Source organism: Strix aluco, chromosome 2 (genome assembly GCF_031877795.1).
Source record: "Strix aluco isolate bStrAlu1 chromosome 2, bStrAlu1.hap1, whole genome shotgun sequence".
In the NCBI taxonomy this organism is placed as follows: Eukaryota; Metazoa; Chordata; class Aves; order Strigiformes; family Strigidae; genus Strix; species Strix aluco.
The window spans coordinates 129,356,563-129,382,066 of NC_133932.1; the positions used below are offsets into that span (position 1 = coordinate 129,356,563).

At 36.6% G+C, this 25,504-nt stretch overlaps 1 protein-coding gene across 1 annotated transcript in view; it reads right to left on the bottom strand.

The window, feature by feature from the left end:
• TMEM135 (transmembrane protein 135) overlaps nucleotides 1–25,504 on the bottom strand; it is a 186,778-nt gene that overhangs the window by 92,251 nt on the left and 69,023 nt on the right. Inside the window, exon 5 of the mRNA XM_074816306.1 lies at nucleotides 19,092–19,157. Within this exon, the coding sequence (XP_074672407.1) occupies nucleotides 19,092–19,157 (66 nt within the window). The remainder of the gene's footprint in view (nucleotides 1–19,091; nucleotides 19,158–25,504) is intronic.

Below are 25,504 nucleotides of genomic sequence, written 5' to 3' on the forward strand. Positions count from 1 at the left end.
TATTTACCATTAAGTAAAACATAGGTTACCTGAGCAAAAATAATCCACTACTACAACGTACAAAAAATGAAACAGAACGGCATGAACAGTTTTACCACTGTCCCATCATCAGTGGAGCTGGTCAGTTCTGGGCTAGTCATCAGTCTACTCACTGATATTTAAGAATAATTAAACCTGTCAGGACAAGGAAGAGGAATAAATTAGTACACCATTAAAAGTCCTCTCCAGCCCTAATTACAAGCTGCCTTGCTTTTGTCAAAAAAATAGCATGTGTTAGGGGTTTTCTGTTGCTTCCTTTGTGTTAAAGAGCTTTAGTTTAAATTGCAAAAATAAGAAACTAAAGTGGGCCTTGTACAAGGTCCTTTAACTTGGTATCCATGTACAAATTTTGTAACATCAAAGCAATTCTCAGATTGCTTCCAGAACTTCTGGCAGCGTTTCATACTATTTGAAGAACACCTACTTCACTATTGGGGCAATGAAATGCTTCTTCGAACACTGACCAATATTGTGGCATATTACCAAGGAAGGAGAAGCACATATAAAAATACTGTTTGGGGGGAAAATCACAGACCATTATTACAATTTGGCTTCTTAAAACAAAAACCAAACTCACAACACAGACATACCACAATAAAACAGAATGAGGCTTAATACTACCAGATTTAATATAAGAAACCTATACAAATCTGACCTGAGGTCCCTATGCTTTCAAGCAGAAACAAATCCAAGACACAAAATAGCACAGATCAAGCACCTGAAAAATAAACAAGAAATAATTCAGAACTTAATTCTGTTATCTTCCGGTTTGTTTTGAAAATGTGTCTTCCATTGGAAAGCTTTGATATAAAAATTAGGAATCTTCTCAGGTCTTACCTTTAATAAGTATTGAATCTCTAGCAAAGATTTCTTCCTTCCAATTAAAAGAAGTGTTTGTACTAGAAAGGTTTTGATCAATCAAAAGCCTTACACAATTGGATATAAATTATTGGATATTCTGAAAGGCTGCAACTTTGCCAATTCTATAGAAAAAAAGGATAAATGGAGACGTAAAATAAAACTCTTCAATTCTCTCCCCCATATATAGCACCATTTTAATCTGCTTGCTAGATCACTTGAGCAGAAACCACTTTAGAATTGTGGAAAACGTGATAAATCAGGTCTTATCTTCAAAGGTGGTGGTGGGAAAACCCAAAGGAAATTCAAACCCCTGAGAAATCAACAAAGAATTTAATTATGAAATGATTTACTACAGTGTTTTGATACTATAATCTGCCTACAATACAGGAATAGGTCAATGAAAAATTCAAGCAACCCTGGTTCATTAGTATATCTTCAAATGTTTAATAAGCCTATTTTCAAATGTTTAATATAATGCCAGATAAGAACGTCAGAAACACAATTGTTTAAGAGATCTTGAATAAAATTCTTTAAGATACACTGAGGAAATTAATACAGACAAATTTAAACTCTCATCTTTAATGGGAAAATAACAGAATTAGGTATTCCAGCAATAAGAGCAGCTTTGCCTACCTTTAGCTCTCCTAAAATCCCTACTTAGGGAAACTGCCACATTCAGCACTGCGGGCCTGGAGACGTTCTACTAGCAGCCAGCACAGAAATTATTTTGTAACTTACAGACAAAGTTTCCCATAGTCTTCTCCTGATCAGATGGTTTGATTAGTCCAAAGAGCTCCCCTTCAATACACTGGTCCAGTCTTCCCAGTACCGCTCCAGCAAGGCTTGCACCCTCTAACCAAATCTCTCTGCACATAGCTCTCGCTTTGGGGATAAAGCTACAGAAGCACAAATCTGGTGGGCTACTTCTACTCATTGTAAGAGAACACTTTGTCTTGATAGCACTTTAAAAAAACAACTGTTGAAATACTGAGGAAACAAAATAGGGAGGGGAGAAGATGCACAGACGCCCAGGTCCCTGGGGCAACGTGCACTGAGCTTCTATGAGCCAGGGACCGGGACTGCATTGTTACAAGTCTCTGCCTGGCCACTTAATAGAGACACGGCAAGACTTCTTCACACTAAGGGGTACAAGCACATGTCTTTGCACAACCACTTGGAAGAACAAAAAACATTCCAAGGCAAAACTTAAAAACGTCTTATTTTATGACCCTTATACACTCTGTGCTTGTCAGGCCACACCTGAAATACTGTGTTCAGCTTTGGTCCCCGCTATACAAAAAAGCTGTGGACAGGCTGGAGAGGGTCCAGAGGAGGAACACAAAGATGATCAAGGGACTGGGCAGAAAGGCTGAGAGAATTGGGTTTGTTCAGCCTTGAGAAGAGAAGGGTCAGGGGAGACCTTATCACCATGTTCCAGTATTTGAAGGGTGGCTACAAAGAAGATGGAGACTCCCTTTTTACAAGGAGCCACATGGAAAAGACAAGGGGACACGGGTACAAGTTACTCCTGGGGAGATTCTGATTGAGCACAAGAGGAAAATTTTTCACCATGAGAACAATCAGCCACTGGAATAATCTCCCCAGGAAGTGCTGGATTCCCAACACTGGACGCTTCTAAGATTCAGCTGGACAGGGTGCTGGGACATCTTGTCTAGACAGTGCTTCTGCCAAGAAAGGTTGGACGGATGATCCTTGAGGTCCCTTTCCAACCTCGTATTCTATGATTCCATGGCCCATAATAAAAGGAAGGGCAGTAACGCGGCATCTGTGAAGTGACAAGTGCTGGTATGGTGTAAGCACAGTGAGCATGCAGGCTAAGAAGATATTAAAATTTATTAAAACTATACCAAAGCAGGAATTGCTCCTAGTGTTAGGTAGCATGCAGGGGGCTAGTTGCAGGATGCTCCCTGCCCTAGCAGCGTGGATGAATATCCACTCCAAACCCAGCCCATGACCACCCCCTGGAGAAGACAGCAAAGAGGAGAGCATAGCCGCCGTGCTGCCTGCTGTATGGTCATACCTAGTCGTGACACCTTGTCTCATGGGCACGTCCCACAAAGTGAGAAGGAAGCAAGTGGGACTTGATCAATTCTGAACCCTTTTATCCAGCTTCTCCGTAACTTTCAAATGCACAAACTGTTCTCTCTGATTCACAGGCACAGAATTTGAAATGTTAAAACAGCTGTCGCTTTTCAGTCCAGTATCAGTAACGTAACCTCAAATTATAATTTTGTTTGCATAAAAATGCCTTAAGGTGACCGGGGGAGGAACCTTTTTTTAGCCAGTTATTTATCACTATGTCCACTGCTGAGTAGCACTTTAATAGCTGTTGTAGTAAAATCTTGTACTGATATTTTAATACATGCCAGGGCAAAACTTACCCCAAAGCATTTATTAGAATCAATAAAAATAAATCTCTCTATAGTGTATTTTAGGATAAATTACCTTTTTTTTTTCCTGCATTAAGTGATCAATTGCCATATAAACCATTTGTGCAAGGTTAGCAAAGTACTAATGAGTGATATTTTACAGTATCACGTAGTTAATCTCAAATGAGACTGCATTTAATACAGTTCTATCAAGCTGATGAATACAATTTACCATAATGGTATATTTCTCTTTTGTGTACACAGTTCTATTACTTATAACAATATTTCCCATATTACTGTAACATTAAAATAATCAAAATGTTTTGTGAACCTCAATTCTAAATGCTATTTCTAAAAATTGAATATAGTTGAACTGAAATCATTTATATTGGCAGATTAAGTTATGAGATAAAACTAATTTAAGGCAGTTTCACAAGTACATTTAATGTCTCACACTGAAATTATTTTTTGATAACCACTGCCTCTACCAGTCCATATTGTTTATCAGCTGCTGCTTTTAAACTGTTCTTTTCTATTCGAGATAAAACAAGAGAATGAACTTTAAAATCTTCAGTGGCTAAGAACATGGAAACAGTTATCAATCGATCTTTCCTTTGCACATTATCACTACCATTCAAATAAAAATTAAGTGAAGGACACTTTCTTTAAGTCTGATAAACAGTTCCAGGGTCAGATTTGATTACATAAAAGTTCTGAGTTTCAGCAACTTAAGATTTTTTTCTTTTAAGAAAAGTTTTATTAAACATATGTGCACACTTCCAAATGTCTGGAATTCCAAGCACTTTTCTCATGACCGGAAAATTGTACCCGCTCAGTCTTTTGCACACAGTCCTTTCAAAGTAAAACTGAGTTCAAGGGCATGCAGATGACACACTGAAATTTTATTTGTCTACATTTTTCTCCTGATTTACACGAAGTCCAATGAGTTGTAATGAATGCCACAGGAGAGGAGTACATTGTGTACAAAACACTGTTACTGAAGAGAAGTATTTCCACATCTGCCTCTGTTCAGTTCCATTCTGCACAGACCATAAAATGACACAGCTCAGAGCGAAGAAAATTCAGAGGAATTAAAAATGACTGTTGAACATTTCTTACAAACAAATTAAGAGAGATTTAAAATCCAACACACACATTGGAGTCAAAGTACCTGTCTTAGAAAATTTTAAAACCAGAGAGGAACTCTGTAAAGAATACAGTTCATATCTACCTATATTACAAACACTTCAGTAATATATGAAAAGAAGCAGCAATGCTGTTAATGTTATCCCAATAAAACAACAGCCTTTTCTTCTAAGGAGTGAAGCTTAGCTTCCAAATTTCACTGAAATTCAAGAAGTTGGCAAAGTGGTATGACTCATCTTACATCCCAACAATATTATTAGTCATTAAATTTGTAGCATGAAGTTCACATGGTGGCCTGAGCATTACCTTATCACTGGATGGTTGCAAAGAACAGAGATTGCTAAGCCACTGGGACCCAACTCCACTGGAACCTAAAACTGCAGGAGACCACTTGGGTTATCAAGCCCACTGCTCCATCACTGCAGGTAACCTCGTTAATTAGTTTATGATAGGAATTAAGGACAGCTATTGCATGACCTATTGCAAAATAACCGATGGCATTTTGCCCTTAGAGCTGAAGAGATAAAAAGTCTTTTCAATGAGTCTTTCAATGCTCTGGTTTAAAAAAAAAAATTAAATTCAAGTACATGCTTAAATTATTATTTCCTGTCTAGCAAAAAGTTTAAGTCACTTATTTTGTTAAATACTGTTGAAATCAAGGGGACCTATACACATACTTAAATTCACTCCCTACTGAGTAAAGCACTAGAGCATGTGCTAAACGTGCCTTTGGGAATTAGTGTCTCATGCAGCACACTCTTGCAAATACTTAGGCACATGTTTAGTTTCATTACCATGAATATTTCCATTGATAAACATGTCCATAGCTGTTAGCAGGAACAAAACTTTGAGCACTAATGAGAAGGCAGTTATATTGAACGAATTACAACTGCAGTATTACTTCTCTTTGTAAAAGAAAATCCCACAGAGGTGAATGAGAGATTTTTCTATATGAAGAGATAAGAATAAGGCAGTCAAAATGTTTCAGGGGAAAAATATACTACAAAAGTAAAGCAAACTTTTGTCACAGCTGACAAACAGAAAAGACAATTTTCTTTGCTCAACTTCCACTGTTTTTTTAGAACTCACTGTACTTCAACAGGGTATATAAATCCACAACAACACAGTATTTGTATTTTAATTCTGCATAATTAATGAACAGTTTTACCTTTTACTGCAATCAGAACCCTCATATAGGAAAATATAACCCAATTGATGCCATATGTCCCTCTGAATTGTTATTCCAGATGTATTCCTTGGAGTCACAGAATTGAAGTTCCTGTTTCCTTTAAATAACACATTCCTAATAACTCAAATGAAGCAATTTCGAGTATGAAGTAGTTTGTTAATATGATTAGGTTTTTTTCTGGCAAAATTCAGATCCTTCACCATTTTTTCCTATAACCTGAGTAGAAAAAAAAAAAACAATTTACCTATATTAAATTGTCAAGAAGCACATGTGCATTTAGCTTTAGCTTTTAGCCTAAGATTTCTATGGCCAGAATGGTGACCTTACACTTACACAGGCATTTGAGAACTAATTTTTAAGGTTTAATTTCCATTAGCACAGAAGAACTTCACCCATACAGTGAAGCAGTTGGATTTGATCAGAACACTTGTTTTTAAGAAGCTGCAAAGTTTCATTATCTTTCTCTTTAGCCTGTAACAAACAAAGAAATAACAATGCACAATTTTTGCTGGAATATTTGCTTAATTGAAGGTTGACAGTGTTAAGTACTGCTAACAGAAAATCAGAAATGGGGAAGGGAGTTTCAGCAATAGCTTTCCCACATTGCCCTGCCAACAACCTCAGCTTTGCTGGGCCATTTTCTCTAAGGGCTAGAAGTAATTAAGTTTCATTGCTAAATCAGTCTTGAGCCTGTCTTGAGCAGAAAAATCACTTATGCTTAATTGCATGTGGTGATGTGGTGAGCAGTCCATTAGGCAGACTGCAGATACCAGTTTATTTTTTGCCGCTCTGCAGGATACTTAAAAATGAAAGGTCATTATTTTATCCAAGCAGTCACTTGTATAATACATATTTCCTACAGAAAAGAGTGCTACTTCAGAAAAGGCTCATTATTTGAGTTTATGTTAAGTAGTTGTACTAAATATTATTTTGAGAGTTGTTGAGTTTAAAACCACCAGTGCCTGAAACTTAGAAACAGTAAAACTGAATATTTATTCTACTATAAGCATATAAATATTAATATTATAATTATCAATTAGAGTACAAATATTTTTAAACTATATACAAAAAGAAAAAACTAAACTGCCCGTCATTTTTAATATAGGAAGATGCATACATAACATATATATGCACAGTCATACACATACATCTGAACACATGGGCATATCCAGAGGAATGTTCTCCATGACCTTAAGAAACTCTGCATACTATTTGCTAATCAGAACCACATATTTTTCACCTGATTCCATCAACAAAGAATTAGTTTCCATAAAATCGTAACCGACAGGAACAGATTGGTTTCATGGTTCAGAGTGAAAGAATTGTTCCAACAGTTCATGCACGCTAACATTCCTGCTGCTGGCAGACCAGATCTTCACCTATCGTAACCATCTCACACTAGTCAAGAAAAACAATAGAATCCTGTCTGAGAAGACAGCGATTTAATATTGTAAAAATATTACAATAAACTATTACAATAAACCAATGCAGGCAGTTACCACGGAGCTTTAGCAATATAAAGTTCAAGTAATGCCACTATTAGTGATTCTCAAAGTACCCACAATGCTCACATCTGAACACTGAGCAATGGAATTTAATCTTTTCCATAACAAAGACTTGCTTTACATTTGTAGAGGTACTTAGATGTCTGAGGCTAGACCATTCTCCTAAACATCCTGTTATCTAGGTATAGGGTTGGCTTCCCAGAGCAAACTCACAGAAGTTCTTTAAAAGAAGGAAGAATATCAGAGATTTTTATGAACTGATTTCAGATCATTGTCGTGTGGTACTAGACTTATGTTGTCCATAAAAGCCAGCTGTTCTCACCCAACGAGGATCACAATCTGTCAGATGATGGAGATGCTCCAGAGTTTCTTCTATCCTGCCACAAAATAATATTACACCAGAGATACTACACCCTGGTTTAGGTATCAGTTCCCAATTCTAGTAACCAACCTTCCTATAAATTTGAAAAGAACAACAGTATTTTCTCACACCCTCACTTTTTGGAACGAATACTAGAACCCTTAACCTTTTTAAGCTGGAATTGCTTACCTTAGGTACTGTCTTTTGCTTTGTCTGTAGCTTAAGAGAAGTTTATGTAAGGTTTAAATTTTGAATTTTGTATAATATTAACCGAATATATGCCTGATAAAAGTGTCATTATCCAGTTTTATACATATAGAAAACTACACTGCAAAGTTTGAAAATTTATCTCTTTAAACATAAACGTGTTTAGTGTTTACTAAACTGTGTACTAGTGAAGTACACAGAATCACAATAGAATGATTGAGGTTGAAAGGAACCTCAGGAGGTCATCTCGTTCAACCCCCTTGCTCAAGCAGGGCCACCTAGAGCCAGTAGCCCAGGACTGTGTCCAGGTGGCTTTTGAATATCTCCGAGAATGGAGACTCCACAATCTTCCTGTGCAGCCTGTGCCAGTGCTTGGTCACCCTCACAGGAAAAAAGTGTTTCCTTACATTTGGCCAGTACTTCCTGTGTTTCAGTTTCTGCCCATGGCCTTTGGTCCTGTCACGGGGCACTACTGGAAGAGAACCTGGCTCATTCTTCTTTGCACCTCCCTGCAGGTGGATAATATCCTTCTTGAGTCTTCTCCTCTCAAGGCTGAACAGTCCTAGCTTTCTCAGCCTCTCTTTGTAGGAGCTCCAGTTCCTTCACTATCTTCATGGCACTTTGTTGGACGCCCTCTAGGATGTCCATGTCTCTCTCGCACTGAGGAGCCCAGAGCTGGATAAAGGACTCCAGGTGTAGCCTCACCGGTGCTGAACAGAGGGGAAGGATCACCTTCCTCAGTCTGCTGGCAATGCTTTGGCTAATGCAGCCCAGGATACCATTTGTCACCTTTGCACCAAGGGAACATTTCTGGCTCATGTCCAACCTGGTGTCCATCAGGACGCCAAGATCCTTTTCTACCAAGCTGCTTTCCAGCTGGGGGGCCCCAGCATGTACTGGTGTATGGGGCTGTTCCTCCCCAGGTGCAGGACTTTGCCCTTGTTGAACTTCATGAGGTTCCTTGTCAACCCATTTCTCCAGCCTCTCAAGGTCCCTCTGGATGACAGTACAACTCTTTGGCGTATCAGCCACTCCTCCCAGTTTGGTGCCACCAGCAAACTTGTGGAGGGTACACTCTGCCCCATCACCCAGACCACTAATAAAGATCTTAGACAGGGTCAGACCCAGCACTGATCCCTGGAGTACACTGCTCGTTACTGGCTTCCAACTAAGCTTTGTGCCACTGATTACCACCTTTTGGGCCTGGCTGTTCAGCCAGTTTTCCACCCACCTCACTATCTGCTCATCCAGCCCATACTTCAACTGCTTGTCTACAAGGATCTTATGGGAGACAGTGTCAAAAGAGAAATATTAGTTATTACTACTTATTGCATTCATTCGGTTCACAGCTCTCCCTTTCTTTTCCTCATTTTCACTTTTATCAGTTCACCAGCTACAATCTAGAATTACTTATTAATAAGGAAATATAGAATAATGTTTGTATGATTTTCACCAAACTTTGAACGTCGAACAGGAAACAGAAAGAGCTTTCTCACTGCCTGTAGCACATTCATTCTCTTTTTGAAACCCCCAAAAATGCATTTCAAATTGCATTTAGGTTTATGCAATCTGTTTATATACAGGACAATTAGAAGTTGTTAAAGATAACTACTTTTTTTTGTTTGTGCATGATCAAAGATATTTTAATAATCTGTACCATATGGATAAGGAGCATAAAATAACTTGAATTCAAACAACAGAATGAATAACAACATTAAAAATGACTGGACAAGAAGAAATACAGTGACTTCCTTTTATCACCAGTCATTTGACCAGAGGAGAAAACCTATGATGCAAAGTCCAAAATTGGTCTCAACTCCTCACTGCTTGCAATTTATCTCGGTATTTGTTACTTGTCAAACTTTTTTGTCCCATCAACTGGACTTTCAAGAATGATCACGAGCCACTTCTACATCTGCCATAGAAATGAGAGGACATTATTTAAATAATTGAATTCAGTAATAATTCTAAAGAGCAAGGAAACACTGACAATCCCCTTAACATGATTTCTATATTTGCATTGTTTTCCTAAAGGAATATTATATTTCATTCACTGGAAACAATTGAATGTAAATTACATTTACACTAAAGTTAAACTATCCCTTCTTCAGAGTGACTCTACATACAGTATAAGCAGTGAGTTAGTTGACATGCACATATTTTCATCACAAAGTGTTCAATAAAATGACAACGTATTCATACATTGGCAAGACTATTATTCCAACAATTTGCATCAAACAACTTGCACAAAAACTGAAGTTCAGTTGAGTGTATGCTTTAATTATATCTTTAGCAAGTATTTAGCATTCTTAAATGCATACAGGAATGTGAACACATTCTTAGCTTTATTCTTCAACTATATGAATACATTAAGATAACATTAACATCAAGAACACTGAAGTAAGAAAGAAGCGTAACTCAAGTACTGACCTCCTATAATACCTATTGTGCCTTTCCTCATGTATAGAAGTAAAATTCTCCCTACAGATTATTCTTGCTCTGGCAGAACAATGGAATTGTAGACCCTGTCTTTGGGGGCAAGTTTTAAGTATAAAGCAAGATGACAGTTTCATTCCAAGGCCATGATACATAAGACCACAACTTGAATAGTTATTAAACAAATGCCGTCAGGTTACAGAAAAGAAGTGTCTGTGTTTGAAATGGCAATCGCTAATTACATTTTGTAATAAGAAAGAAACTAAGAACAATTATCTTAATAAAACAGTCTCGTATACTTCCCAGTACCGTATTTCTTGATGACCAGAGGTCATGTTAAAATAAAAACTAGATTAGAAAGTAAATGTATTTCCTTATATCTATTTTTTGTTGCCCCGATTTTATACTGTCTGCATTTGCCATGCACTTGCTCTTTTGCTGATGAAAAATAAGAAATCTGGAATATACAGGCAAGGTATCAGAAGACTTTAAGAAATAAAGAAATCTTTAAAATCAATAATCCCCTCATTACTTTACTCCTTGTCAAACACATTTTGGTGAAAGATACCTGGCAAATACTTCTAAGCATAATTCAATTTAGGTTTTAGCCCTGTGTTTCACTTCACAAAGGGGAAGTTATGATTATCATAAAATAAATACATACTATCAGCCTGCATTAAAAAAAAAATCTACTTCATAATAAAAATAATGCATAGCATGATGTCAAACACTTAAGTACCAAACCCCATCGTTCCACTCTATGAAAAAAGACACACTATGTATTTTTAAATGTATCATCCATACATTTAAAAGAAAAATACAAAGCATGAATCACCTCAATAACTTTCAAAACAGAAGTGAAACCATAAATTCTCTATGTTTCCAAACCTGTGTGTTACGTTTCTTCAGCAGTAACTCTCCATATTCTGGAACATGTAACCACTATCCTATTTTCTTATATTTCTACCTTAAAATTTACACCAGACAATTATTACAGTGTGCTCATTTTTTCCATTCCCAAACAAATAAATTCCACCACTTCTCCTCAAAACTATTTGGAGCAGGTCAATATTTTTTTCAAGGTTTGTGAAGACTTTTAGTAAGAAACAGAATATCCTCAGGCAAATCATATATTAAAAGAGCAGAAAAGTTCTTCATATTCAGCTAAGGTTTTGAGACAAACTTACTTTCCTCTTCATGATTAAAAATTAATTAAAAACCTGCAAGCCACATAAAATGGATAATCCAGGGCAAGCTAGACAAATAACACCTTCACATAACTGAATTCATGACAAAAACTTGAACACCGTACACTAGAAAACCACAAAGGTAATCTGGTGGTTTTCCTCCCCAGGGTTCAGTGGCATTCTCTTTCTCTCTCTCTCTTTCCCCTCCCCCCAATCAAGCTTTAGTTTTCACAGCATTTAATCAGAAAAGTTGTTTACCTTTGACTTACTTCCAGATAATATAGATAAGGTATGCCAGTCTTCAGCAATTCAATTACCTTTGAACTGTTACCCATTGTGACCTGCCAGAAGGATTTTCCAGATACCAGTACTATTTTTAAATACTTCTGACACATATCCCCCAAACCGAAACCTTAAGAGGGTAGACTACAAAACAGTTCCATTCTTATGGATACATTTTATCCATTTGCTGCCTCTTTACAAGAAGTTATAAAAGACAGGCTCAATACTTACTCCAAAAAAGATTTCACTAAAGAGAAAGCTGTAACTATGTATGTCAGTAATGTAAAGGGGTTTTTTAATTGGTGTTTCAGAAGACTGATCTAGGATATTTTTTATTTTTTTTTTTAAAAACACATTTCCTTTGAAAAAAGCTAAAAATCAAAGTACAGATTATTCTCTTGGGGACAGAGAAAGAAGAGACCTCCCTTTAGAGGAAAAGGGACTCAGACCGGCCTGCAACCAACTCCTTCCCTTTACTTTTGCAAATAGTTTTCAAAAATAAGAGGGTAATGATAAGAGAAATTAATACTGAAACCTACTGGCACTTTGGATCTTATACCACATATTCAGAAAATATGGTTTGATTAAATTAAATTGATGCTGTTTTACAACATATTCAATTTAAAAAATACACATTTTTCTGTGTACTAGCAACCCTTAACCAGGAGGGAAAAAAACCCACAGGATAAGATCCAAGATACTGACAATTCTACTTTGAAGGCAGAATAAAGCCCATGAATGTTATGACATGACCTTACAAAAATTCAAGTTTCATTGTACCAAACCAGATTCCTTTTGCAATGTCAAACACGGTTTGCTAGGAAGCTTTATAATTTCAAACGAGGCTCATTTTGACCAACAGTGCTGCTTTTTAAATGTGTCCTTGGCTAAAGCCAGAAGGCTTAAAAAGTTGAGAACCTTCAGGACCATAACTACAGTGTCTCTACTGCTGTAAGATTTATGTAAATCTGAGAAAACATCTTTCTTCACATATTAACATAACAGTAACAAAGAATTGAAGAAAAAAGCATGGAAACCAGAGATGTTGGGGTAGTCTGTGAGAGCAGAACTTCTGAACCCCAGAAAATAAAGACATCTTTGTGATAGGAAGGTATGAGGGCGAAGGGATCAGATGTCCATTGTCCCACTGCCGTTCGGTTTGTAACGTGCCTGTAAGTGATTAGGTCTGATATGCCCCCGAGCTGAAATCATAGTAAACAGTGTGCTCAAAGCAATTTTATTTAAATTAAAATTAATTTCAAGTGATTCACAGTACTTCTTCAGAACCTAAAATGTTATCGTTTATGAAGTCTTCCTGCATTTCATGCATTACTAATGAAGCTGGCCAAAAGTACAAGCAGAAAAATCACACTGACAAAACCCCAAAATTTAAAAATCAAATGTAGAATTTGGTAATCTCTAGAATAAACCCCTTTATATGGAAAAGAGACCATCATTTAAATGAACGCTCTGTTCCATGTCACCTTTACAGTAGCCAACTAAATATAATGACTGAGGTGTCCTAAGATCTCTGTCAAATTGTTCCAATGGCAAGTAAAAACAGAAAGTCCCTTCTCATGAAAAAAATTACAGTTATTGCTATTAATAAAAAAGGTTCTTATCTGCATGACTTAATTCCACATCTGTGTCTCCAGGACTCTACACTGCACTCTGCTATAACATGGTGGATGGGGAACAAGAGGGCAAGGAACGTTGAGCTGGCAGTAACATCACTTTTAACACTATCTCTTCCTTTCCTAGGTTGAAATTCTTTCTTAAAATCAACACAAGATAAAATTTCACAGTTAAAAAGAACAGCTATATATCTGCATGCATACATATACACATACATATAGTTTAAAGAGAGAAATGTAACTTTGGTGACTACTGAATTTTGTGATCTATTATTTATCATTTAGTGCAACCCCCAAATGCAAGAAATGAATGCTTTCACAATTTCTTCAGCTTTTAATAACATTTAAAAATTTAGTATTTGCTTTAATAGCATTATTCTAAAATATATATACATTCCCTCATATAACAAAGCAGACTATGGTTTTGATTTCTAAAGAAAGAACACTCTATTGAACAAGAATTATCAACACAAGCATTTTATCACAAAAATATAAGAACTGCTCATTTGGAAATGATTGCACTGAAGTTACTAAGCTCCTTCCTATTCAGACCTAAACAAACTGATGTTATCTTGAGAGTTGTTCCCGTGCTTGTTTTAAGGCTTGAACCCAAGTCACACAGGTGGCCCTTGGACCATGTCCTCTTACATCTGTCACAACTGCAAACAGTAAAGCGGAGGATAAAGTCTGTCAAAATAACAGAACTGCTGCATGAGGAAGTATTTCATATCGCTGTTTCCAGTTATGTGTTTACTTGTAAAAATATAAAAGGAATTGCAGTTTAAAGATCTTTACTGATCCCCTTGTTTAACTTTTAGCTATAAATTTAATGACAAGTGTATCATTGGTATTTACTATGAATACAAAACCCACAGAAATTACTTTTTACAGATATCTGGGCTAAATTCATAAAAGTTTGCACTTCACATTATTTACCTTACAGAAAACACAATAAAAAATTCAATTCTGAAATCTATTAAACATAGCTTTAAACAAAAGCAAAGACGTGTCTTCTTACAACAAAGGGTAAAATATGGGTATCTACTGCATAGCAATTCAAATCATTACATGTATTACACCATAAGGCCATAAGCCATTTTAGGCTGGAAAGTACAATAATTGCTTATATTTTTATACCTACTTCAAATTTGGTTGACAATGGTATTTTTATAGCTAAGAATGCTCCAGCCTCGTTATCTGTGACAGCACTGGTTTGACAATGCCCTTTAAGCTGCATTGCTGCTGTATCTCCAAGACAGAAGACACACGTGTATGGGTGAGCATTCATTGAACTTCACCCATTCTTCCATACAGACAGTATAACTGCTAATTCTGAAAGGAACCAGGAGTCTGCACCAGCAAATCAACATAAACTCCAGCTGGAGGTTGGTCATTAACTCACCCAGATGTGAACTAAATAGGTTGAGAAGGAGAGATAGAAGTGCCATTCAGCCTCTGCTTATACAGTGTAATATTCATGAGAGCCTTAGACAGCTTTGGAGAGATATCTCTTCAGGCACCCCAGCTAAATCCAACTGCTATTGTGAACTGAACCTCTCGGAAACTTACAGACACAGCCTGCAAATCCCTTTTTATATTTTGGTTCCCATGGCATTTCATGAACAAAGGCTTTTATATAGCTGGGGCGGGGAGGGGGTGGGGCAGGGGGGAAGAAACCACCAAATATCCCAAATTAATGGCATTCTATTGCACTGCTACAGACTGAAGACTACATTCCTTTCTTCAAAACTTCTTCAAAACATCTCAGCTGTTGCAGGCATTATGAAACAGAGCCTATCATGTAGCCTAAGGGGTTTTTTTGCTCTGACTTTTCTATGCAAATCTTTCTCTTCTGCAAAATTATTTTTTTCCTGTCTTTGCCATCACAAAGCACTACATGAAGACTTGAAAGTTCCACCATACTGAAGCTTCCCCATATGTCTTAACACTTCAGAAGTGCACAATCCATGGAGCATATCCCTTTTCTTCAGTTGAGTCAGGAATGGGTTTTTTCCTTGTAGACTTAAAAAACTCTGAAGATACATGCCTGAGTTCTTCCACCAGGAAGTCCCAGAATTTTTCAGATGAAAGAGATTAAGACAGTTTACAGGTTCATAAAGATGTTATAAGACATGAGTTAACACCCACAGAGTTCATGCATGGCTATCAGTTCCAGCTCTCTAGGAATCATGCCTCTACCATTACCTCTGTCATCCATGTCAGCCTACATATTTCATCATATTTTCTCCATTAAGGGTTTGTCCTCCTGCTCCTTCTCCGGATGAGCTGTGTGCATTTGTTTCCCTCTACAGGGATTGAGGGCATCAGTCCTGCAAGCTAATTGTCCTAATCAGATCCCCCCTTCTTGTTCAGTACCTTGACATATGTACAAATCTTATGTGACACACAGTTTTTGGTATATCACTTGCTCAATATGAATGAAATTGGTCACTTCCAGTTAAAATCAGGGAAGTTTTCTCTCTGCGTATAGTCACCAAACTTCAACTTGGCCCATGTCAAACGTATTCTGTCTTTCTGCATCCAGTGACTTCTCATAGCCACTGCTGGCAACCTTACTCCTCCTCCTGGCTCTCCCCTGGGGGTTGAGCACACAACAGCAGAATCTCCAGGGGATGCAGAAGGGGGAAGCATGAACAGTCAACTCTGAAGCACTAGCCGCCTCCTATTCCTCTTCTCACTCTCTTCAGCAGACAGGCTGTGGTTGCTCTTGTTCCTGTCACACCAGTCATCACCCATGAAGACAGCAGCTCTGTCTGGAAGAGGCTGGATGGCATGAGGAACACATGGCAGCAGATCTTAGCCTGCTGCATGAAGACCAGAAGCAGAAGAAACAGCTGGAGAAGCTCTCCAAGTGGTGTCAGGTCCACACACCCTGAACGCACAGCGCTCAGCCATGCCTACCACCAACTCTAAACCTTGTGACATTAATGAAATGCACCCTAAGACAAGCACAGCCATAAATTTGGTGTGATCACATCTGCTCATACAGTTTTTGGACCACTTGGGAAGGAGCTAGAAGTGCTAACAGAAACAAATAAACTCTACAAGGCTCTGCCTCAGGCTCCACCCCCAAAACAAAGCAACTGAAAGAAATAAATTATTAACATGAAACTCAACATATTGAATCCTGAAAATTAATTATGCTTCTGGGTCTCCCATGGATGTTACTACACTTCAATCCAACCAGGAGCAAGGGAACTGCTGAGAAGATTCTTCAGGAACCTCTATGATCTATATCCCACAGTTTAATTTTTAGCATTACATACTCAATTTTGATAACTACTTTTGGCAGCATGATTTTCTAAACTCTCAACAGTAATTTTACAAACCATATGCAAAAGTCAAAAAAACCACTACAACCTAATTTTTCAATTTCTGCAAGGATAATAATGGAAAAACCTAAAAATTCTGTATGTATAAAGGCTTGATGAGTCCCAATGAATGAGGAAATGTTGGAAGGAGGAGAAAAAGGATTTCCCATAGACATCCAATATTATAAATTATAAATTCACCTGGGGATGACAACTTGTTTGTAATAGTTTTTCATGCATCCTGTTTTGTCTGTATAGAAGAACTGTTTGCACATTAATCCATTCAGCAGTGCAGACAGAATATTGTCATTTTTTTATTTATGAATTTAAAACAAACAAGTATGATTTTTGCCTTCTAATACTGAACAGTTTTGCCCCCTCTTAAACGTTAAATGGGGTTACATTTTTAAGTACTGCTATGAAAGCTGAACAGCACTTTTGCACATTTGGACTGCTGCCCCTGTAGTTTGGAATTTCCAATAAACAAGTTGCTCTGCTTTGATTTTCACTGCCAAGTTCACACTTCTCAAACAGAATACAGTCAACTTTAGTTCATATTCAACTTTTTTTCTGGCTCCCTTTCTACTTACGCACTGTGAAAATATTCAGCAATTTCTTGGAAGAGCTAAAAAAAATTTTAATATGACTCTTGACAATTGTATGTTTCTTCTGGAAAAATTAATTTCATTTGATTAATGTCATTCCTCATTTTCAGACTAAAATTATAATTCCACAATGGAATTTAATGAAAAGATCTTCCTTGAGTAAAAATACTTTTCCCCCCTGTATATAGCCTGACAAAAATATAGGAAAGAAAAAAGGTCTTTTTATTCCTCCCACTGCCTTCTTACACAAAAAGCCAACTCTGGATAATTCTTACATGTTTTATCTATACATTATCTAGTTTAGCATTAACTGTATTTCCCCTGAAGAAAAAGGAATACCTTGGCAATAGTGTCACAGGACACAGTACACCAACACGAAGTTCATTATCATCAAATAGATGCAATTTCACCCAGTTCCTTTCTTGCTAACCATGGCTACATCCTCTCACCACTTATCTTGCTGCTTCTCATCTGGTTCTCCCTAGCCCTTGAGGCAGTTTAATTGATAAAAGATCAGAGAGAATAGCTAAAGAAAAAAAATTAAACTTTTTCTACCACATCAGTGAGCTGAATTGGCTCAACATAAGATGTATCAGATACAGAGATTACTGGTATAGCTCACAACAGAGATCATTATGCCTCCAATCGTCCCAGTATTTTGCACTGCATGGTACAATTGGTTACACTTAAAAAAAAAAATTAAATTTATTTTTCCATAATTCACATCATTCACTGGGTAACTACAAGGATGGAAATTCCACAAAGTCTCTAGGCAACCTGAAACACAGAAAATGAAGTACCCTTCACTGAAAAAAAAAAAAAAAGCAGAGATAATTTGGAAGAGTTGCACATAATCCATAACTAATACTTCTGAAAATTGCATTACACTCTTTCATAGAAAACAATGAAGAGCAGTACATAAAAAGTATAAAGGATCCATATATTCAGCTAAAACTACAGACAACGGCAGGATAGGAAATCTCAGGTACATCTTCAGACACTGACGCAAAGATGCATCACTTCATTTCAAAAGAGAAATTAAAGCAACTTCATCAGCATAAGGAACATTTTACAGCACAGCCAGGACTCCAGGATAAGTCTATGTCTCAATTCCAGACTGAATGCTGTGTCTACTATACGAACTTCTCCCAAAGTTACCCAAGAATTTGATCAAAATTAGATTACCATGAAAAAACACTGAGGTTTCTACATTTAAAACCCTATACACTGCAGCATCCAGCTGTGGCAATGCCCAGAACAGGTTTTTTTAAATGAAATTCAACCTAAGCATAAATTGCACCACCTAATATTGGAAACATCTAATCAGCAATGTTCAGAATGACGTTTACCTGATATAAAAACCACACAAAGAAGGAAACAAACATTCACCATCAACAGAAGCATGTATGAGAAACATAATATTCAAATGTATTTATCCTATTTAGAATAATCAATGTATTAATACTTCATATACTGCCTGAAGTTACTGTTTCTTGAAAGGAACAGACAAAGGATGAAACAACCTCTCTGCAGCTACCCAATAACAAAGATTGACCTCTGAATTCCTCTAGACTCTACCATTTTTAAAGGAGAAAATCCAGTGAAAAATTACGTGACTAAAATGACATTCTTGTGAGTCACTTCTATCATAAGGCTAAATTATGATTCAGGCAAAGAGAAAAATAGAGTGTTTTTGAAGAATACTTAACCTCCCACTGGGCACGATTTAAATTCTTGTTCTCCTTTAAAAAAAACTGTAACATAGGTATGCAAGTTATACGTGGTCCAGCCCTCTTCACTTACCTGAAGACAACATGTCTTCCAGGAATTTATAAAGCATTATATTAATAAAACATTATACCACGTGTGCAAAAAAAAAAAAAATATAGATAGATAGATAGATATATTTAGCCTTACTTCTCCATGTCTTAAAGGTGTAATAGCTCCTCTTGCTACTGCCATTCGGAACAATGTTTCTGTGGCCTGCAGCAAACAACACACAAACAAATTAGTTATTAAAAAAACAGACAATGCAGCTTATGAAGATTTGTTTCAACTTTTATAACATTTTTTAAAGTGTCAGCTACCTCTAGCACCGATTTTACAACTGAATCACTTCAGTAAGTTATTTTGAACAGTCTGCAGAGGTTAGGCAAAGGTTTATTGCAAGGTGAGAGGTCTGTGGAGGTAGTAACCACCTCAACAGTGCACAGTCCCTCCCGTGATGCTGCAGCAGTTACACAAGACTCTTCATTCAGGTCAAGAGATGCTCAGCCCTATATAATGATCTTCCACAGGTTGTCAGGTAAAAGTGGGATACTAAGCGAAAAAATAGTTATATGGTATTTTACAACTCGTTAAACTCATTAATTTTAAAAGTTGCTGTTTAATAGTATACACTTAAATTAACAAACGAATATCAAAAAACAAGAGCATGATGCAGCCCTTTTCCTAAAAGTACCTGAGGCCCTCTTAATAATGGTGGCATTACAAAACACAACATTGGCATGTGCAAATGATACGGAACACAATCTTTAGTTAGGTTGCACCCTTTTCTGTGTTAGTTGTCCCATCCTTTCTTTAATCCAGTGAGACAACTAGCACATACTTCTGACATAAACATAGATTACTGACTCTTAATGCAAGCCTAAATACAAAAAAAAAAAAAAAAAAGGCATAAGTTCTGTATCACATTTCTTTCTACAAGCTGGCTGCAAAAAGGCATGAAAAACTTCACTGGTTACATAAAATTATGGATTGGCACATCAGTGTACACAAGAACAGATTTGTTTTAAAGACTTGTTTCCATAGCAAGTGGTGAAGCCAATTTCAATTTCAACTGCAACGAAACATGTTTTTAATATCTGGTTCTAATAAAAAAAAAAATAAAATCTAACATTTAAGGATGTATGTTAGAAAGTAATTAGCAGACTGTTTGAAAAAAAACATTTATAAAGTTGAAAAATAGAAGTAGTTTGCAGTAGCTGATTATCTTTTAAATAGTGATTTAAAAAATAAGCAGCTCAATGCTTACATGCTTGCAAGACTTGCTGGGTTCATGCTACCCTGTCTTAAGATAGCTGTATCTTAGCAAAAGTAGTATCAAAGGCATCTTCCTAGACACAGATTAACTGCCATTTACCCTTTTCTAAATAATTGCCTGCGGAAAAGAATTTTATAACAGAGCTTTTAATTACCTTATGTTTTCCCCTCCCATCTGTACATGAATATGTGAGCTCCAGAACATGCAAAATGTATTACACTTCATTTACACCTGCAACAACACAGGGCAATGCCCAAGTGTGATTCTTCTCAAACCCGTCTTATTTGAGAGATGAAGTGAGCCTCATACAACCTTTTGTATTTCCCAAAATTGGTTTCTTTCACCAACGTTTTTAAGGATGTTTCAAACGAATTGAGCATTCTGTCACTACAGCTAAGCTGCTTTTGTTTCTTTTGAAAACCACTGGTGTGTGTGACTTTCTTTTCAGATCTACTAGTAAAAGATCTCTCTTAATACACTTGTACTCACATCATTAACACCAGATGTCATTCAGAAACAAGTTAAAATCACAGCATCAGAAAATCCAGCACCATAGATGTCCTCCTATGGGCCGCTCTTCATGTGCCGAGTACCACTAAGAAGATTAGCCCTACAATCACAGCTTCTTACCCAAACAGCGTGGGGGGGGATGAGGCCACTTATGGCCATTCATGCACTGACAATTATAAGGCTGGAGAAAGGGCTATTGGATTTTTAGGTATGCAAAATCCAAGAGGATGCTTAAAGATGTTCATCTTTCAAAAGAGTAATTAGAGCCAAGCTTACTGTTGGTGTAATGTTTAAGGTAAAGGAGGTGGGAATTTGCAGAAAATATTTCAAGTTTGTATCCTTTCTACAAAGAAAACTAAATGTGAACAAAGTGTTGAGATTCAAATAAGGTGAAGTCTTACACGGAAAAAGAACAAGATGAAACCACTCAGGAATTTTTTAATGCCTTCACAAAACTGTAACATCACACAGACTAATGATGAACGTGACCTGGGCTAGGAAAATGCGGCCAGTCTTAAAACGTGAATTTATCTGCAACCCTTCTGTTTTGGACAAACTCCTGCACTGTCTTCAATTTCCAGCTTTTTCCTTTCTGCCCCACAAATGCAGGCACAAACAGTAATTTGGCAGAGACCACCAGGGTCATCTGGTCCTACTCAGGGCCCCTTGGAGCAGGTTGCCCAGGGCTTGCTCAAGCACATTTTCATAGATGGAGGTCCCACAGCCTCTCTAATCAACCTGTTCCAGTATTTCACAAAAACTTGTTTTCAGTGACAAGGCCACGAAAAAACACAATTAACAGATGAGCTGTAAATTCCCTGTGGTTCCCAAAGAAGCACAGACCAAATCCCCAAATTCTCCATAAGTGGTGGAAATGCTTCATGCCATCCAAGCGGAAGGCCATCCTTCTTTCTGCAGTTTCTAGCCATGAAAAGCCAAGCCATGCTGAAATTCTGAAACACAGAGTGTCCTGCTGGCATTCAAACTGTACAGGTTGGATTAATAAGCATGGGGATGGAAAAACAATAAATATAAATGCACCAAAAAACACTGGGTTTTTTGAAATGCTAAAGACAAACTCCATCATACTTAATGCTCCATAAAGAATAGGGGTAAAAAAGCTGCATGAATGAAGAATCATGCTCCATAATATTCTCATACAACTTGTTACAATATTAAGTTTAAATCCATTGAATACAAACATCACAACTTTACATAATTTTTTTAAAAAGTATGAAGTATATTGAAATGTGAAGTTCATTTAATTACATTAAATCTGATAAAAGCATGCAGAGTACTGCTCTCACAAATTAATCTATCTTTCAACACAGACTACCTAATAAAATAAATTTGACTTCTTCAGCAATAGATTTCTATTGGAAAAGTTTAGCAAACTTTTAGGTATCAGGTCAAAACTGCCCTTCTGCCCCATGCAACAGTGTTCACAGCTCTTCCAGTTCACAGTATCCTTGTGTAAAGACACTCACAGTTACATGCCATTCAGAATAAGTTTAACTGCCTGATTGCAATGTCAGCCTTTTCTAATCTGTAAAGTGTCTTCTAAAATTCTTCCATATATTTATATTTAACATTGTCCACTGAATGCCAAGGTTTACATACATTTATTGCTTAAATTACATCAATTTTCAAATCCTGAAAATATTGAAATAATCCTGTATTTGATGTTAGGATGTATTTCATAGTCACAGTTGCACAACTGATTGGAAGTATTTATCATTGTGTCAGGATAACCTATCAAAAAGGCAAAACTGTCCCTTTAGGAAATTATAACAGTGTTCCCAAAGAAACCACCAGCTAGGAATTTAGATCATTTTTAACTGCTTCTGCTAGCATTAAATATTTCATCATAATCAGATTTTTATGAAGCTGGAAAAATTTAAGATTTATTTGCATTCGATTCACTGTGAATAAGCCTTAAATAAGAATCATTACAGGCTTAGGCAATGACTTTAGATACTTCTATTCAGAGATGGGAGTCAGAGGTCCATAAGAAAGCAAATTATCAACAGATGGTTTTAGTGATCTCAGTGTGAAATAAATGTGTTGCCAAGCTGATAGTTACTGAATCCTAAAATTGTTCTTCATTGTAAGGAATGTATACTGTGTTACATTGTATGTGAGGTGAAATGGCAGCCTAATGTGTTTTACCACTCTGTAACACCGGGCAAGCTCTAATGTCATCTCCAGACAAAGATGACCAACTGTTGTTCTCCCTCCAAGAAAGCAGTCGCTTCTGTTCAAATTCCTTGCAAGTGGTTTTTTTTTTAAAAAAAAAAAAAAAAAAAAAAAAGGAAACCACTTGTATGAACCAGAACTAAAGTGGAAAATAATTGTGTATTATTGATGTAAATTGTAGGAAAAACAGCAAGAAAAACAGTACTTGATATTCCAGATGTTTTGAATTTTCTAGGTATTCACAAAAATAAAATGGTCTTATAATTTTTCGTCAAAATAGTTACTGTTTTACCAAAGTTAAAACTGCAAATGCAAGCAGTGGAGGGGATTGCTAATGCAAATTAATTAATTTAGAAATGCATGCTTTTTAATTACCTGACAGATTTTGGCACCTACTTCTAAATGTGCATTTTAAATATAAAAAAATTTTCTTTTTAAAGATATGTCCTGAAAGGCACAGATCTTTGGAAGTCATTCACAGCAATTTACAGATTTAATTAAAATTAAAATGGTGCAATTTGTTATAAGAATAAAAATGGATGGAATACCACAAAATACTTTTTTTCACTCCTATTAAGTTTGCTGATCTTGGCTACACTAGCTGGCTGACAGCTCTGGACTGTAAAATTTGTGCTTCTTCACGAGAAGCAAGTTACATTCAAAAAAGGTTTTTGACAGTCTATCTGAAATCATCACTAACATTTTTCAACTTGATTACATATTGCAAATGAACTATTGTTACAGCCCTGATTAGCTAACCATCACATAGCTTTTGAAAACAAGCACGAGTGCTATAAAAACGAGATTTGGTGAGATCCAGAAGCAATAATGAATAGGAAAACGTACAAGAAGTTTCTGAAAGCAATTTTTCCTAATTTCTGTCCACAAAATTTCAAGTGTAAGGCAACCTTCTCCATCTAAACCTTGTTCCAGATGACAGATTTAACTTAACTGATGAGCTTATTTACTGTTACAGCTTTTGATGAAATTACAATACCAATATAGAACTTACTATATATATTTCTATATATTTTATGAATTTTAAATATATTTAAAATACATTAAAATACAACACTGAAGCTGAACTGATGCCTTTAAAGAGACATATATTTAAATTCTTGTTTTCTGGAAAACCATAAAAAATTTTGTTCGTTCCATTTTACGGGTGTGAATTCCATGTACCTCTGTCTTTTAAGAGTCTGAATGTCTCTGCCTTCATTACTGAACCATTTGAACCTTACTGAACCATTGTACCTTACTGTACAATGAGCAGATCGGTATATACTTGACATCTGAGACACAAGTTCTTTCCATTCACCCATTAGCAGATAAATCACTTCTTACCTTTACCTTCTATAAAAGCAACTTAACTCTGAACTCTATAAAGCCTAAACAATTTAAATTCCATGATAAAGCATATTTTATGTAGTTCACGATAGTCCATTTTCTGAAACTTCTCTCATTTTTTCCATTTTCAGCTTTCAAAATGTGAACACCCAGAGAAAATATTGCACCAAACACCCACCTGTGCATTCCATAATATTTGATCTCCCTTTCCTCTGGTTACTTATGCAACATTTCTGCACGTTTATTAGAAGGATAATACTATTCTATTACATAAATCACATTTTACTGCCTGCCCCAAATGAAAATAAAGATGCACATAAGGAATGGAAGGACACACATCCGCAATATTCACAAGCCCCAGCAATTATCAGCTTGCAATTATCTCATGGAAGCTCTGGGCACACAAGAGAAAGGCCAAATCTGCTCTAATTTATGGGTAAGGAGGGAAGACCAGCTTGAAGATTAGAGGGCAGAAAGCAAATAAAGCACACACCTGGCCATGTATCTTACACAGCAAAAGTACTAACTGAAAATGGCTCTCCTTTCTCAAATAAGAAATGTATGTTGATTCCCTAATGAGATGTTTGGGGTTTTGTAAAACTCATCACTAATATAGCATAAATAAACCAGTATTAACAAGATTAATAGCACAGTTAGCTCTTTCTGAGCCACATCTTGCTCCTTCCTCAGAATATATGCAGATTTGTCATGTAAATTTAGGGTCAGATTTACACACAAATATTTGATCAGTTCAGTGTAATTTCTATTACACTACCAAATTCCATTTGCTCACTGAACTAAATCTGCACCTTCAGGGTAAATGAACTCTCTTATGAATTAATCTACCTCTACCCTACTACCTAACTAAACTACCCCGATCTTCATAACACCCCAAAGATAATATACATCGTGGTGACGGACTTTGCATTTAGCCTTCGCTATGTCTCTGCTGTAAGAACAGCCCCTTGCTGCAGAACTGCTCGCGAACCTCAGCCTCTCCTTAAAACAGCTTTAAAACTTACAGCTGCAGAACACACACTCAGCAAATGAACCAAGCACAAAAATAATCAAGCACTGTGCACTGCCAAGAGGATGAAATAAAAGCATTAGTATTTATTTATCTTAATCTGAACCCAGTAATCTGCAGTTGCATTTGTAACTTTTTCCAAGATGATGATAGTTTTTTTTCTTCTCCTGACTTCTCTACCTGTTCTTCTCCCTTTCCTTCCTCCCA